General features: G+C 30.5%; 1 protein-coding gene and 1 long non-coding RNA gene across 3 annotated transcripts; one reads left to right on the top strand and one right to left on the bottom strand.

Annotated features, from left to right (window-relative positions):
• Positions 1 to 1,417: 1,417 nt before the first annotated feature.
• On the bottom strand, positions 1,418 to 3,938 carry LOC148196584 (uncharacterized). Its single transcript, XR_015780181.1, has 2 exons — positions 3,477 to 3,938; positions 1,418 to 1,616 (listed from the first exon to the last, which is right to left on the bottom strand). It is a non-coding gene; the product is annotated as an uncharacterized LOC148196584 (long non-coding RNA).
• Positions 3,939 to 8,805: 4,867 nt separating this feature from the next.
• Positions 8,806 to 12,669, top strand: LOC124828780 (RING/U-box superfamily protein). 2 transcript variants are annotated; one of them, XM_047302155.2, is made up of 7 exons: positions 8,806 to 8,963; positions 9,204 to 9,284; positions 10,158 to 10,982; positions 11,351 to 11,745; positions 11,869 to 11,952; positions 12,056 to 12,223; positions 12,309 to 12,669. In XM_047302155.2, the coding sequence occupies exons 3-7, from the start codon at positions 10,190 to 10,192 to the stop codon at positions 12,453 to 12,455; spliced, it is 1,587 nt and encodes a 528-aa protein (XP_047158111.1). In that variant the 5' UTR covers positions 8,806 to 8,963; positions 9,204 to 9,284; positions 10,158 to 10,189; the 3' UTR covers positions 12,456 to 12,669. The 2 variants fall into 2 exon arrangements, with proteins under 2 accessions (XP_047158111.1, XP_047158112.1); XM_047302156.2 differs by lacking the exon at positions 9,204 to 9,284 and having other exon boundaries at positions 8,808 to 8,963.
• Positions 12,670 to 13,953: the final 1,284 nt, after the last annotated feature.

Genomic DNA, 13,953 nt, shown 5'->3' with positions numbered 1-13,953 from the left:
TTTCCTTCACTCGTCCTTGATGAACTTATCTGATTCTCGATAATATTGCATTCACCCTTAACTACACTTAATGTTCAACAATCAACTCACAATTCTTGAAGACCATAAACTTCTAAAAACATATTGTAACATGACCAAACTATCCTTTCGATCATACCCTAGACTGCAATATCTATCCTTCACTTGCATTGGTCAGACATCCCTAAAATACTCATCCTCATCCTTTACATCACCATTGAGGTTTGAATACTACCACATAACTATACCTGATGAAATTTCTCCAATCACAACCTACAACTTCTTATTTATTCCAAATTCCCTAATCACATTGCAACCCTCCTTTTTATCTATTTCCAAACTCTTCTTCTTCCTTATCTTGTCATGTTCATAATAATATCAATTCAACCTACACTACCTCAACTAACTTTAATATTCCAAAATCAATAAAATTTATAACCATAAATCATGACATTTTAATCCTATCATAAAAATACCAAATATTTGCATAAGCCGAAAGCCAAAATTTTCGTACCTGGATTTTCTCCACTACTCCTCATACCAAATTCACATATTCTCAAATCTTATCTCTAATGCATTTACTGAAAAAATCTAACCATCTCCTTTTAATCATCCATTTAGCTTAGAATCCTTCCAATACTTCATTCTTCTCTAAAGACATCATGTTCTCTTAACTTATAAATTTCTCCTCCTATTAAACTTTCTCTCAATCCTCTTTATGCCTTATACAACTTCTTATTTACTCTTCTTCGTCTAATATTTGATTTATTCTTAATCTACTTCAGTATTCCTATCCCTTTTTATTTTAAACTTTATCTTCAAATCTTCCACCATTTTCTTTCTTCAGATTCCAATCATCGCTGATACATCAATCCATGTTACCAATCTCACACAATGCCACTCTGTTTCTCATCAATACTTCCTTCTCTTCTGACTTCTAACGTTACTGATATACTAAACCAAACTGATTTCTCAAACCTTGCCACATTCCTGCTTATCCAAAGCTTATCTTAATCTAGCCTTTGAACTCAACTCCTTTTTGTGAAACGTAAGATATCTCATCTATTAATTTTGTTCTAGAAACTTCTAAAAAATTTACTTCTAAACACCAACATCTTCACTCATCCATTGAAACTTAAACTCTAGTATTATATCTCCCTATCAAGGCTTTAACTAATTCTAATATATTTCCTCAAACCCTCAGAATTAAGAAAGGAAAATCATCTATGGTAAAAGTCATGGTAATTAGACACAATACTCTACTATCTAGATTTAGAGGAAATGGTAAATTATACCATTTAGACTCAATTCTTCACAGAGAAGACACGGAAGACCCACAACACAGAGGTCATCCTAAGGACGAACTGCTCTGATACCATTAATGTAACATCCCAATATCTCACACTGGATAATTCATAATTTATATATTGTAACATTACATTTACGGTAATATCCCGTAATCTCACACTTATAAATTCACCGTTGATATATTTTAAACTCAGATTTCAACTATAAACTCCTAAATATAACTTGAATTCTTCTAACTTATTCTTCGATCTCTTTCTTCCTTGGTATTGTTTCAGACGACATTCCTTCATCTGCTCCCGTATAACGAATTATACGATCATCGCACATACCCAAACAAAACAAACACAAACAAGTAGGGTGAGCTAACATGCAACAAATCATTTATAAAACATATATAATTACCTTGATATAAACATCATATAATAATTATGTTCGACACTCTCATACCACAATTCCTATTAGACACTCGTCTCACAATACCCAATAGACACCACAATACCCAATAGACACTCATCCGGATGATAAGTTGATGAGCGGTCACGGGAGGTTATGCACTTGTAATGACTTCTACTTCTTCTTTTTTTTTTTCTTTCTCTCTTTTTTTTTTTATATACAAATACACTTTCAAAATACTTCATACCATTCACAAGGTTAATCCCCTCACTATGTCCAAAACCGGCACATAGACCAGGACCTCCTGCTCCTCTCACCACATAATTCATCCCTCTCTACTTGAGAATAGATGATTATTAGAGTATCAGGATAACCTCCAACTACGGGACCCTCAACATCAACATATACACAAATACCATAACATTTACTTAATCTCTCCACAAGACTCATACCATACTAATATTCCTCAACTCACATTATACCCCTACAAAATCTCCCCATACTACTCATAACATGTTCAGATGCATAAATTCAAATGCAGTATAATAAAATACAATTATCGCATAAATCACAATTATAATTCATAATTTCATATCTACCACAATAACATGAATTAATCAAACATTTTCATTCCAACAACATATTTTGCATAATAATTTAACAGTACAAAATCTGTTCAATAGGATTTAAGTTAAAAACTTGTCGAGTAGACTTCCAGGAAAGAGAGGTGCGTCACAATGGACAACTTAAGTACCAAATCTTTCCTTAGCCAAAGCGTTCCTCAACTAGTTTTTAACAAATTTCTTATTTACAGATTTAAAACAACAGCATATAATATTAACACCGAAATTTAATATAGATATCAAAAAAATCGAAATTAAGCAATATTAAGATCCCTGAGAAGATACGAAATTAATATCTCTAAATCTGTAACTCCGATTTCAAATCTGATTGGTCACAATAATTCACTATTTGTTATAAACTACATATTAAAATTTCAGGTTGATCCAACGGTTAACTAGATAGATATTGAGGTTTTACCGAGGTAACTCAAGTGCAGAATTTTAAGTGGTTTTCGGTTATACTCAAAATGCGAAACTAATTTCCCTAATCACAGACATTTAATTACAAATCTGAACGGTCAAAATGACTTAATATGTCTTATGAATTACATACTAAAGTTTGGGCTCAATCTAACGGTAGATGAAATATATATGAAATTTGTACCATGATAGCTTAAGAACAACAATACAGTGTTCATCCGATTGTTTCACACTTTCGAAATTTCTTTCTCTAAACATAGACCTTCAATTACAAATCCGATCGGTCAAATTGTATTAATATGTCCTAAGAATCATATATCAAATTTTGAGGTTGATCTAACGGTTAAATAGGTCAAAATCTATATTTTTACCGAGACAACTTAGTAACAGAACTACAGGGTGACTAATTTACTCAAACTTGCAGTATTTATTTTTCCAAGTACAGACTTCTATTTTCAAATCCGAACGGTCAAAGTTTAGTAATAGGTCTTAGGATTCACATACTAAAATTTTAGCTAAATCCAACGGTGAAAACAATTAATAGAAAATTTTCACAACAGTAACTCGAAAATAAGAAATTATAATAATGAAAACTAAATTTATATAAGTGAATAGATAACTACCATTACCAAAATTTTAACATACTCATAACTCATATTCATTATCATAACATGGATAAAAAAAATCATAAACAAGAAGGATTAGCTCCCCTACCTCTATTCCAGACTTAATCTCCTGCTCCGAATTTGTTTCCCCGAAACCCTTCAGAACCTCTACTCTTCTTGCAACTAAAAATTTCTCCCTAACTCTTTCTTCTCTATTTCTCAAGCTCTCACTTGATTCCTCTTTTCTTGGTGCAAAATACCCTTCCCTCCCATGGCTATTTATAGTAAAAAAAAATTTACTATTCATTAATATTTTAATATTATTTATTATTTTAATATTATTTAAAAATAATATTTCAATCATTTTCTCACCAAATCTGATCCTAATTTCTACCTACTACTTTCTTCCATGCTAAGGAATCTTAATGCTGAAAATTTATTTTTACTATTTACTTTTTACTATTTACTATTTACTTTTTACTATTCCATTTAAAAAATTTTACTAAATAAGTTACCAAAAATTTGAACCTCTCCTTCTAAAATTACTATAATTTTATATCCAAAATTTACAATTTTCTATCCATTAAAATTATTATTACTAATAAAATACTAAAATTTACTACTATAAATATATATATATATATATATTTTTTTTATGGGTCTTACACCTATGAATAGTTGAAACGAAAAAAACAAATGTATAAGATGATGAGTATAATGAATATTATATTATTTAAATAATTTATTTCCAATCAAATCAATTAATTTATATAATTTTTAAAAACATATTCTTTTCTACATTTAATCTCACTAATTTATATTTTAATAAACACTTAAATATTTAATTTTATTTTTTTTATCAATTTCGTTTTTCTATTTCTCTATTCAACATCAAATATGGTGAGAAAGAAATAGCTATTAATGTATTAGAAAATGTGATAAGTGTGTGTTCAGCTCATTAAAACATAAGTTAATGTTAAAAATAGAAAAAAAGATCTCCATTAAACACTGGGATAGATTTTCTGCAGTCAAATCTATCAGGAGAAAGCAATGTGGATTCATCTTATAACCTTCTATAATTAAAAAAAAATAAAATAAATGAAATATTTTAGTGGTTAAGATGAAACTCTGACTTGATATCCAGAATTAACATGTATTGGTTGATGAATCACTGTTCTCTATCTGGAACATTAGATCTCTCCCTTTCAATTAGAAGAACAACAAATGTTTAAAACAGTGTTATTGTTTGTTAAAAACTCTTATCTAAGAGATCAGAAATTATATCAGTTGTTGTTTTGTTGTGATACAAAGGAAATGTTTGGCCTCAGTTAAGTAAGTTGCGTGAATGTGAGGTGTTCATCAGCTTTACTTCAGAAGAAAACTTTAACGCAAAAAAGCATTCCCACATAAACATGGTTTTTCATTGATGGATCAACAATAAATAAAACAAAATATATTTCTGAATTTCAATCCTATTATCCATATACACAAAATTTCATCCTAGAATTTAAAAAAAAATATATAATATTTGTTGCAATTGGATTTGAAGATTGGTATTTCTTTGAGGTTGTCCTAGGAATATACCTCCATGTCCCTTGTACATCTTAATTTTGCATAACTGCTCTTTATAACAATAAACATATGGAAGACATGAATTGAAGAACAAAGTTAAGGATTGCAGTTACCTCAAAATGCATGTCAAAGCATTCCCAGGCGTTTCACTTTAGAACATTTACTTATGGGAGTTGCAAACTAAACATAAGAAAGTGGGGCACTAAAAGACAAGATAACCTTATTTAATATTGTGGTTAAAGAAACTTATTTGAAACGTACCCATAACCTTTGCATCTGAACATGAAAAACAAATTTAATCAATTAAATTAATAAGGTATATTAATGATTCTATATCAATAACTGTATTGTTTGTTTTTTTATCATCAAATCAAAATCAAAATTTGTCAAATTTGGATTATTAAGGTCTTTATAAAGATTGACTATCAATTCATTTATTCAATCCAGATGAAACTAAAGCTCTTTTCTTAAAAGAAATAAATAAGAAATACTATATGTTATGTTAAGTTACATAACCATAACATATTAGAAAAAAAAAGGCTATAAGATTAAAAAAATAAAATCTTATAAGATTAAAAATAAAATCTTATAAGATTAAAAATAAATAAAATACTTAAATTACAGAACTCTATCTAAAATTAAATCATCTTTTTTTTTTCTTTTTTCTCTTAGTTTTTCTTTTTGTCACAAGTTGTTTTAAATTATTCTTATTCACTTGGTTATCCAGGTTTACATGTTTAATAAACTTAATAAACATCCTTACACATTATTACTTTACTTTAATCTTATCCATTTTCTACTAGGTTCTCCTTACTAATTATATATATAATTGTAATAATCACTTTATTTCAAATTTACATTTTATAATAAATTTAAATAAAGAGCCTTCTATGCAGTGTATGTGCAATTTTGTACAAATTTTAGTAAATAGATGGTAAAAAGATAAAAGAAAAATATATAATTTAATCTTAACTATTTGTTATTTTTATGGTAATATAGAAATTTAAAGTATTTTTTTACATTTAAGATTTTCAAAGTTATTTTCATTTAAAGTTATATTATGTATATAAATATTATTCTTTTTCTTATTTATTCTCTATTTATATTTTCTAAGATGTGTATGTTTTTAGTTCATTTTAATTTTAATTGTTAACATCCATTTTATATTATACTATCAGTATCTATTCTAATAAAAAAAGTATTTATCTCAATAAAAAAAATCATTTCTAACGTGTTTCATCGTTTCATCGTCTACCACGTGCTTCTATGCATGTATTCCATTTGTTATCTAAACATTTTATATACTTTTTTTATGTTAATATTAATCACACAAAATTACAATGAAGCTGTGATCATGCATGAAATGACATAGACATGATCGGTGAATTATGTCGTATTTGTAAGAAATTCAGACTGAAATTTCACCATTTCAAAATATTCTATTCTATCTTACTTTTTCTTACATTAAACACGTGTCAATTAATATCTATGATAAATTAACACTAACGACAAACTAATAATAAAGAGTTGGTGGTATTGAGAATAGTATAGTCCATTTGCGCACATAGTATTCTATGAGTGAAGTTAAGGTGAAGAATCAAATTACTGCATTTGTAAGAAAAAATTCAGAATTGAAAGAAAAAAACAAGGGAAAAAATAGTGAATATTTCAAACAAATATTACAAATATTTCATAAAAAAGGAATAAAACAAGAATTCTTCTTCCACGTCTTCAACAGCCATGCACCACCGCAATGAACACCATTCACTATAAAGATGAATGCAAAGATATGAATAAATTTTTAAGAAGAAAAAGAAACATGCATGTTAATAATTTGTTTGTAGTTGGAGGAGAGGGTTCACACTTCGAGATGTCGTGTCGTTTTTCTTTAGTCGTGTGGTTTAAAATAAATAAATTAAAATTAGATAAAAGAAAGAATATACTTTGGCATTTTTATTATACTTTTCAGTCTTGTAAATATTATGTATTTTAATCTAACAATAAAAACACTTGTGATCGGTGTTTTGTTTATATTATCCCACGTTAACTTAGTTTTACCATTTTAATAGTAATTTATTTATTTTTATAGGAGACACAAGTTGTTAATGTGGCAAAATTTAGAATACAAATTTATAGAAAATAACATTATTTATGGAAAAAGAAAAATAACCAGAAGAAAGGTTTGTTATAATAATCAACGAAGTGTGTGTTAATGGCAATACATTATTAGATTGAGAACCTAAAATACCTAATCCAAGACTATTTTTTCTTACATAGAATATCTAAAAATGAATTTTTAAAATATATAAGCAAACAAATAGGAGTATCAATTCATGTAATAAAAAAATTAAATTATGTCATTTTTCAACCACACACACTACATTAGACATCAACTAGAATTTTTTTATGGTTTACATGGTGAAGTTGGTTGAAAGGTGAGGACTTTTGATAGTTTACCAAAAACAAACCTATTACAATTCTAGGAAATCAAATATTAGTTGATGAATTGTTACATGCCTTATCATCTACACATTATTTGCATGTGATAAATAATATGGTTTCTTTTAATTAAACCAACAAATTGGTAAATTTCTTTATTTCTTTTACTTTCATAAGCACATTAAAAAGGAAAACTCAGTTTTTGAGGTATGTATTGTGGGTATAATGTCATAAATTCAATTACTTTTATTTTCCATAAAAATGTCTCGTATTCATATAAAAAATAGTTTTGACACAGACAAATAAATCTTTTATTTTTAAAAGAAAAATAAGCTTGATTAAATAATGTTTTTATTAATTACTTGTCATCATCCCTCTTACTTGCCTTGCATGTCAAATCATTTTTTGTCTATTGATTGAAGAAACCCATTCAAAGGGAAAAAACTGAGACTGATCCACTCCTTAAATTATTACTTCAATGGAGTGCTGTAAAAAATATACTTAAATTATAATAATAAGTTATGTAAAATATTTTTTATATTATCATACGTATCACTCGTTATTATATAATAAAACTTTAACTTATGTAAGATGTTAAGAGGCTTTATACAATGATTTTGTTTGGAAGTTTTATATCGACTAGAGATAAAATCAAAATATAATATATAAGTGAGGTGCAAATCACATCTTACAAGCCAATTTTGTAGAATTGAATTAGGTTTAAAATCCACCTTCTAATATGGTATCAGAGTCATGGTTAGAGCCTATCTTAAGGAGTTCTATGTGGGGATTCTATTCTTCTATTCCACCCGCTATCGGATCGTTATCGGACCACCCAATTTCTACTATCACGCAAGAGATGTCTATACCTCGACGTGAAAGGGTTGTGTTGGAAGTCTCACATCGACTACAGATAAGGCCAAAATATAATATATAAGTGAGGTGCAAACCTCACCTTACGAGCCGATTTTGTGGGGTTGAGTTAGACTTAAAACCCACCTTCTAATAGATTCAATTATAAATTATTATATATGCTAATTTAATTTTATAATAATTACTTTATAATATGTTTATTATGCTTTTTAATTAACTAACAGAATAAACTTTTTTCTTTAACATGTATAAATTGAATTCAAACTACAATTTTCAATTTTTCTAATATTTTTATATGTGGTCAAACAAATAAAAATTCATAATTAATTTAATAAAAATAATTATACACAATGAATTATAATGAAATAATGACATGAAAAAATTTTAAATATATATATATATATATATATTATTTTGATAACCTACAAGTTTAATGGAAATATAATTAGATTTTGATTTTCTCCCTTACAAAACTGCTCTATAATAAAGACAAAAGAGCAAAAAAAAAAAAAATAGCATTAATTCTTTTTTTTCTTATTACAAAAGGATCATGAAATTTTCTCTCCAATGAAAGGCACGATCCTCTCCTCCTCCATATTCATTCTCTTCCTCTCTCTTAACCCCTCTTGCTCTTTCTCTCTCCCCCCTTCCTCTATCCGATCCTTCTATCACCGGTTCTAATCATTCTCGCCCCCCTCGAATTCTCCCTCTGGTAATTCAATTCTCTTAAAATCAATTGTTCAATTTTCTTACCCAACTTTTCTGCCCCTTTTGCTGCTACTTAGGGTTAAAATTGTGTCATTTTTGTTCTCTGATGAAAGGAAGAAACTTGCATTCTTGGGCTGTGATCACATTCACCCGATTTTAGTTTCTGACATTTTCCGTTTATAAATTTGCCTTTTTGAAAGAAAAATTAAAAAGAAACCTTAATCTTTGTGTGAATTTTCAACAGAGTTGATTTTGGGGGTGTTCCATAAGTTATATTGATCTCTGAAACTTAGAAGCCGCAAGCTCTTGTTTTGATGATAATAAGGTACGGATTGTTATCTGTTCTTTTGATGTTGTTTGGTCGGTGATGAATTTGGGAGGTTGATATGGGTCAAGTACTTTCTTGTTTGGTTGTGACTCTTTGAATTAATTAAAGAAAGAATTTTTTTTCTCTTCTGGGTGGAGGATTTTTGTTTTTGTTTATGTATGCTCATAATTGCTCTCATCATTCATAGGCGTTATGAAATTCTTTACTTTTGAACTTCGCATAATGATTACAAGGTCTTCAAATTGCATGTATTTTAATTCTTTTACAGAGTCATTTATAGCACTCCTGAAGGAATTCTACGGGGTTCGGTCTCTTTTTTCACTGAAATGGATACTTTTGCTGTGTTTTTGTGGGTTGGAGTTGCCATGTTTATACAGCAGTTTGCTCTCCCTTGGAAGACGAAGCTGCATGTTTCATGTCCATTCAATGTTTCCTTGATTATTTCACATGTTTTCCAAAGGAATTCCTTTGCTACTAACTTACCTAATACCAAATCCTTTGCTATGCATAGGGTATTTGTTTTGTTGCATGCAAATTCTGTGTAATTGAAGGAGATTGGAGTAATTATATGAATGTAGACGGGTGTTTTTTGGACACCCCTGCTTACTTCATTTGGCAGCATTTTCTCATTAAGAAAATTAAATCAGGAAAAATATAACCATTTAGAGGAGAGTATTGTTATATTAATGGAAGCATTATGTAACCTGGAATGATGAAAAAATTTCCATAATGTTGAAATGAAATATTTGACTTTGATAACATTTTATCTTGTACTGAATATTTGCTTTTGTTACATGTAGATTTGGTTTTAATCTTTTGTTCCTCTGATGTGTTTCTTACCGGTTTCATTCACTCTGCTTGGAATATCAGGATTAATTTGCATCCAGGGAAATCTCTACATTATGGATCAAACAACGGATTCAGAAATGGATCAACAGAGACGAGGCTATCATCATTCTGAACCCTGTATCCTTACTAGAGGAACCGCAAACATCTCACAGCCGAATAATATGCATGCAATGGTGAGAGCTTCTGGGAACACAACTAATGTTGATTCTCACTTTGTGCCAGATGCTTATGACAATGCTAGGATGTATGGTGTTACACAATACAATGGCATTCAGCATCCCCATAATCTTGATATGGGTGTGCCAGCGGCAGCCAACTTATATTATTCTGGCATTAATCCTTCTTCTGGTGCTGGTGTTTTCCCTCTGCCTCTAAATCACAGAGCTTCTGAGCAGTTGCCTGGTTCAAGTACATTTGCAGTTGCTGGGGTTTCTTCAGATAATTTTGGAAGAAGTTCTGGTTTCATGGATGATGTTAGAGGTCCCTACAAAAGGAAAATTGCTGAAGGGATGAGAGGAAATTACCAATATTTTAATGCATCATCTAGCTCTTCAATTGCTCCTCCTAATGCAAGACGCACTGCTGATGGTGTTGCTATGATGGATGCTGCACCATTTTCATTCCGTGTCCCTTCACTTGTGGAAGTAGGACCACATGGTAGTGCATGGAGCAGGGCAGGTGAGTCTATCATGGTGCATGACCATAATCATATGATTCATGGAAACTATTTAGGACAGCACTTTCAGCCAGCTGCTCCTCCGTGGTTGGACCAGCAGTTGAACGGTAACAATAATGATGGCCATACTACACCCTGGAATCAGTCGCTTCCAATGCCTTATGTACAAGGTATTTTTTTCCTCTTCATGTGTTTTGTGGTTCTTCTTTCAGTGATTTACTATCATTAGTTCATTACTTGGATGTTCTGTTAGTGAATAATTTGCAAATTTCTTTCTTGTTTTGTCGTGAAAAAGTGTTAATTGCAGCTTCTTGAATGTTGTTTTTCAGTCAGGCAATAAATTTATAAGAAACCTTGATTTTATATCCCCTTAGTTTCCACCTAAGACTGGAGTTAATGCATAGGTGTTTTTTGTGTGATGTATGATCTGCCTCCTATGTTGTCAATTAAGGGCCAAACGAAGTGCTCAAATTTTTCTTTGAAGTTGTTGTGTTGGTTATGAGTTTAGGTTTTCTGACTCTCTCCATACTATTTTCAGCACCTACTGTAAATGGAGGTTCATTAGATAGTGCAAGTATGGGTTTGCAGAGATATCATGATCCAGCTGGAAGCCGAAATGGCCTCAGGTTTCCTCACCCTCTTCCTGTCAACCAACAGCACCACAATTATCATCACCCAGCAATGCCTATGCAAGGAGTAAGAGGTCATAATATCAACTTTCACCCTGCAGTAACTGCAGCATCATTTAGAGTTCCAATAAATCCTTCACGCGGTGTTGCTATTCCAGCGCAGCCTGGTTTTGAGCTAGGTCCTAGGCATGTTGGCCCTGCACCATCAGCCGGCTTCCGGATTTATCGACCTAATAGAGGGATTGTGCCTGAGACAACTCTTGGACACCGAAGTCTTCCACCTGTGGGCTTCCTCCAAGTTGATGTAATATTTCCTATCTCTTAATACTTTCTTTATAACTCTAATGCTGTCCTTATGTAAAAAGAATAATACTATTTTTATTCATTATAAATATATTGATTTTCTTGTCAATTACAACTTGTGCAGGATGTTGCTTTAATTGATGAAGTGGGAAATTTAGTTGACCATCACAGAGATATGCGCTTGGACATTGAGGATATGTCTTATGAGGTAAGTATAGAAAGATTGGTATTGTATTTTCCTGTCAATGCAGACATGTGTGATAGAGGTTGTAGATAATTTGTGAATAATTTACACTTGAAACTCATGACAGGATCTCCTTGCATTGGGTGAGAGGATTGGCAATGTTAGCACCGGTTTATCAGAGGAAACAATCACAAATCAGTTGAAAACAAAATCCTATTCCTCAAGTGCTACTGGTATTAATCTGGAGGAGGAAGCTTGTGATGATCAGGAAACAGATTCTTGTATAATATGTCAGGTATGAACATTTAGAAACAGATTTCATCAGTATATGTCATGTACTAATGAATCAACCCTTACTAACTGGACTGTTTATTCCACAGGAAGAATTCAAGAACCAGGAGAAGATTGGAGTTCTTCGATGTGAGCATGAATATCATGCGGATTGCTTAAGGAAATGGTTGGTTGTGAAAAATGTCTGCCCCATATGCAAATCAGAGGCTTTGACTCCTGGAAGGAAGGATGTATAGAAAGCAATGAAACCGAACATCTTTCTCTTCCTGCTTAGTGCCTTAATTTATTTTTGAACAGAATTCATATTTTGTTATGTATTTTGTATATGTACTTGCACATATATAGACGTCATACTGCCCAACTCATTTATTGTTGGCGCCAGAACTTTGTATCTATCAACTTGTACAGACTTTGTTCTGTTTGATGAAGTAACTTCAGGTAATCATATCACCACCTGCTTCATTAATCATTTCGAAATGTATGGGGTTGCATAGCGTTTATATATCGCTGCTTGTGCTTTTGGATTAGCTGAAAATAAAGTTGCTTTTATCAAATTGTCTTGTGTTTAGTATGTGATTTAGTATGTGATTAAGCGCAGTTTTTTTATGAGCCACGAAAATGTTTTTGAACAGATTCTTCCATCATGTTGCTTTGCATGTGTTTTTGAAAGAGTGAAAGATAGAATCGATTTTGGGTAAAATTATTTTGAAATGATTTAAGACTTTTTATACTTTGACGTTTTTCTTTCAAGAGTTAGTGAAAATTTCAATATAGTTTCTGACATTTTTATATAAGAAGTTATTTAGAATTGTTACAAACTGAGTTGAACAACCATTGTTGACTTTCACCGCACATGGGATATAAAAAATAGTCACATTTACAAAACATGTAAACGCGTCTCATGTTGATGGAAGTGTTTGTCGACTCGTTTTTTAACACATGGCATAATATTTTTGCACGACATTCTCATGTGTTTAGTCAGAGGAAATTATGTAGTCCCAAAAGTATAGGGTGTTTTTAAAAGCATGTTCAAAGAAAGAGAAAAGCCTCGTTTTAAGCCTTTGTTTTGGGAATGAGATCAAACATGGTCAGACTTTGGTCCTAAACTGTGTGACCTGGTCACAGTTTGACTAACCTGTTTGGTCAACAAACGTTGTAGTATTGCTCCACTAGGCCCTTATTCTGAACCTAGGAATATTGTCGTGGGAATGAGTCTATTCAAATCTTCACATGTAATCACTAAATTATACCAATATGTTAGATATTTTACATTAAACATTTATTATTATTAAATCAAAAGTTATATATGATAATTAATAAAAAATAAAAAAAAGACACATTTTTTTAACTCTAGCTCTAGAACATAATCTCTAAGGACGGAGTTTGGAAGAGAAGTAAACACAATCATCTTGCATGGAGGACTTGATTTCGCATTCTATATTCTCACTTATTTATTTTATTTAAAATGGTAAAAATATACAGATCATGTGTAAATTAACCTTAGGATATTTGTAAATTATTTATGTTGCTCGTTTTCGATAATGAATGCAACTACAAGCATATACACTATTAAAGAGGATCATGAATACAAATCACAACAACGACATCATTATTCTTAGGGTTTAATGATATTTAGATTATTCTATTTTAGGTGATAAAACAATTTATTTGTTTAATTTATTAATAAAATAAATTTATTTATCTATCTACTATAAAAAGGTTAATTAAATCTAA

Source organism: Vigna umbellata, chromosome 6 (genome assembly GCF_029865625.1).
Source record: "Vigna umbellata cultivar VRB3 chromosome 6, Vumbellata_1.0, whole genome shotgun sequence".
Lineage (NCBI taxonomy): Eukaryota > Viridiplantae > Streptophyta > Magnoliopsida > Fabales > Fabaceae > Vigna > Vigna umbellata.
This window is presented reverse-complemented; position numbering and strand designations above follow the sequence as displayed.

What these genes read in the sequence shown, in the direction of transcription:
- LOC124828780 (XM_047302155.2), top strand. Translation starts at nt 10,190, where the DNA reads ATGGATCAAACAACGGATTCAGAAATGGATCAACAGAGACGAGGCTAT. An exon ending in TTGAGGATATGTCTTATGAG is followed by an intron (nt 11,953 to 12,055) that starts GTAAGTATAGAA and finishes AACTCATGACAG; the next exon opens with GATCTCCTTGCATTGGGTGA. An exon ending in ATTCTTGTATAATATGTCAG is followed by an intron (nt 12,224 to 12,308) that starts GTATGAACATTT and finishes TTTATTCCACAG; the next exon opens with GAAGAATTCAAGAACCAGGA.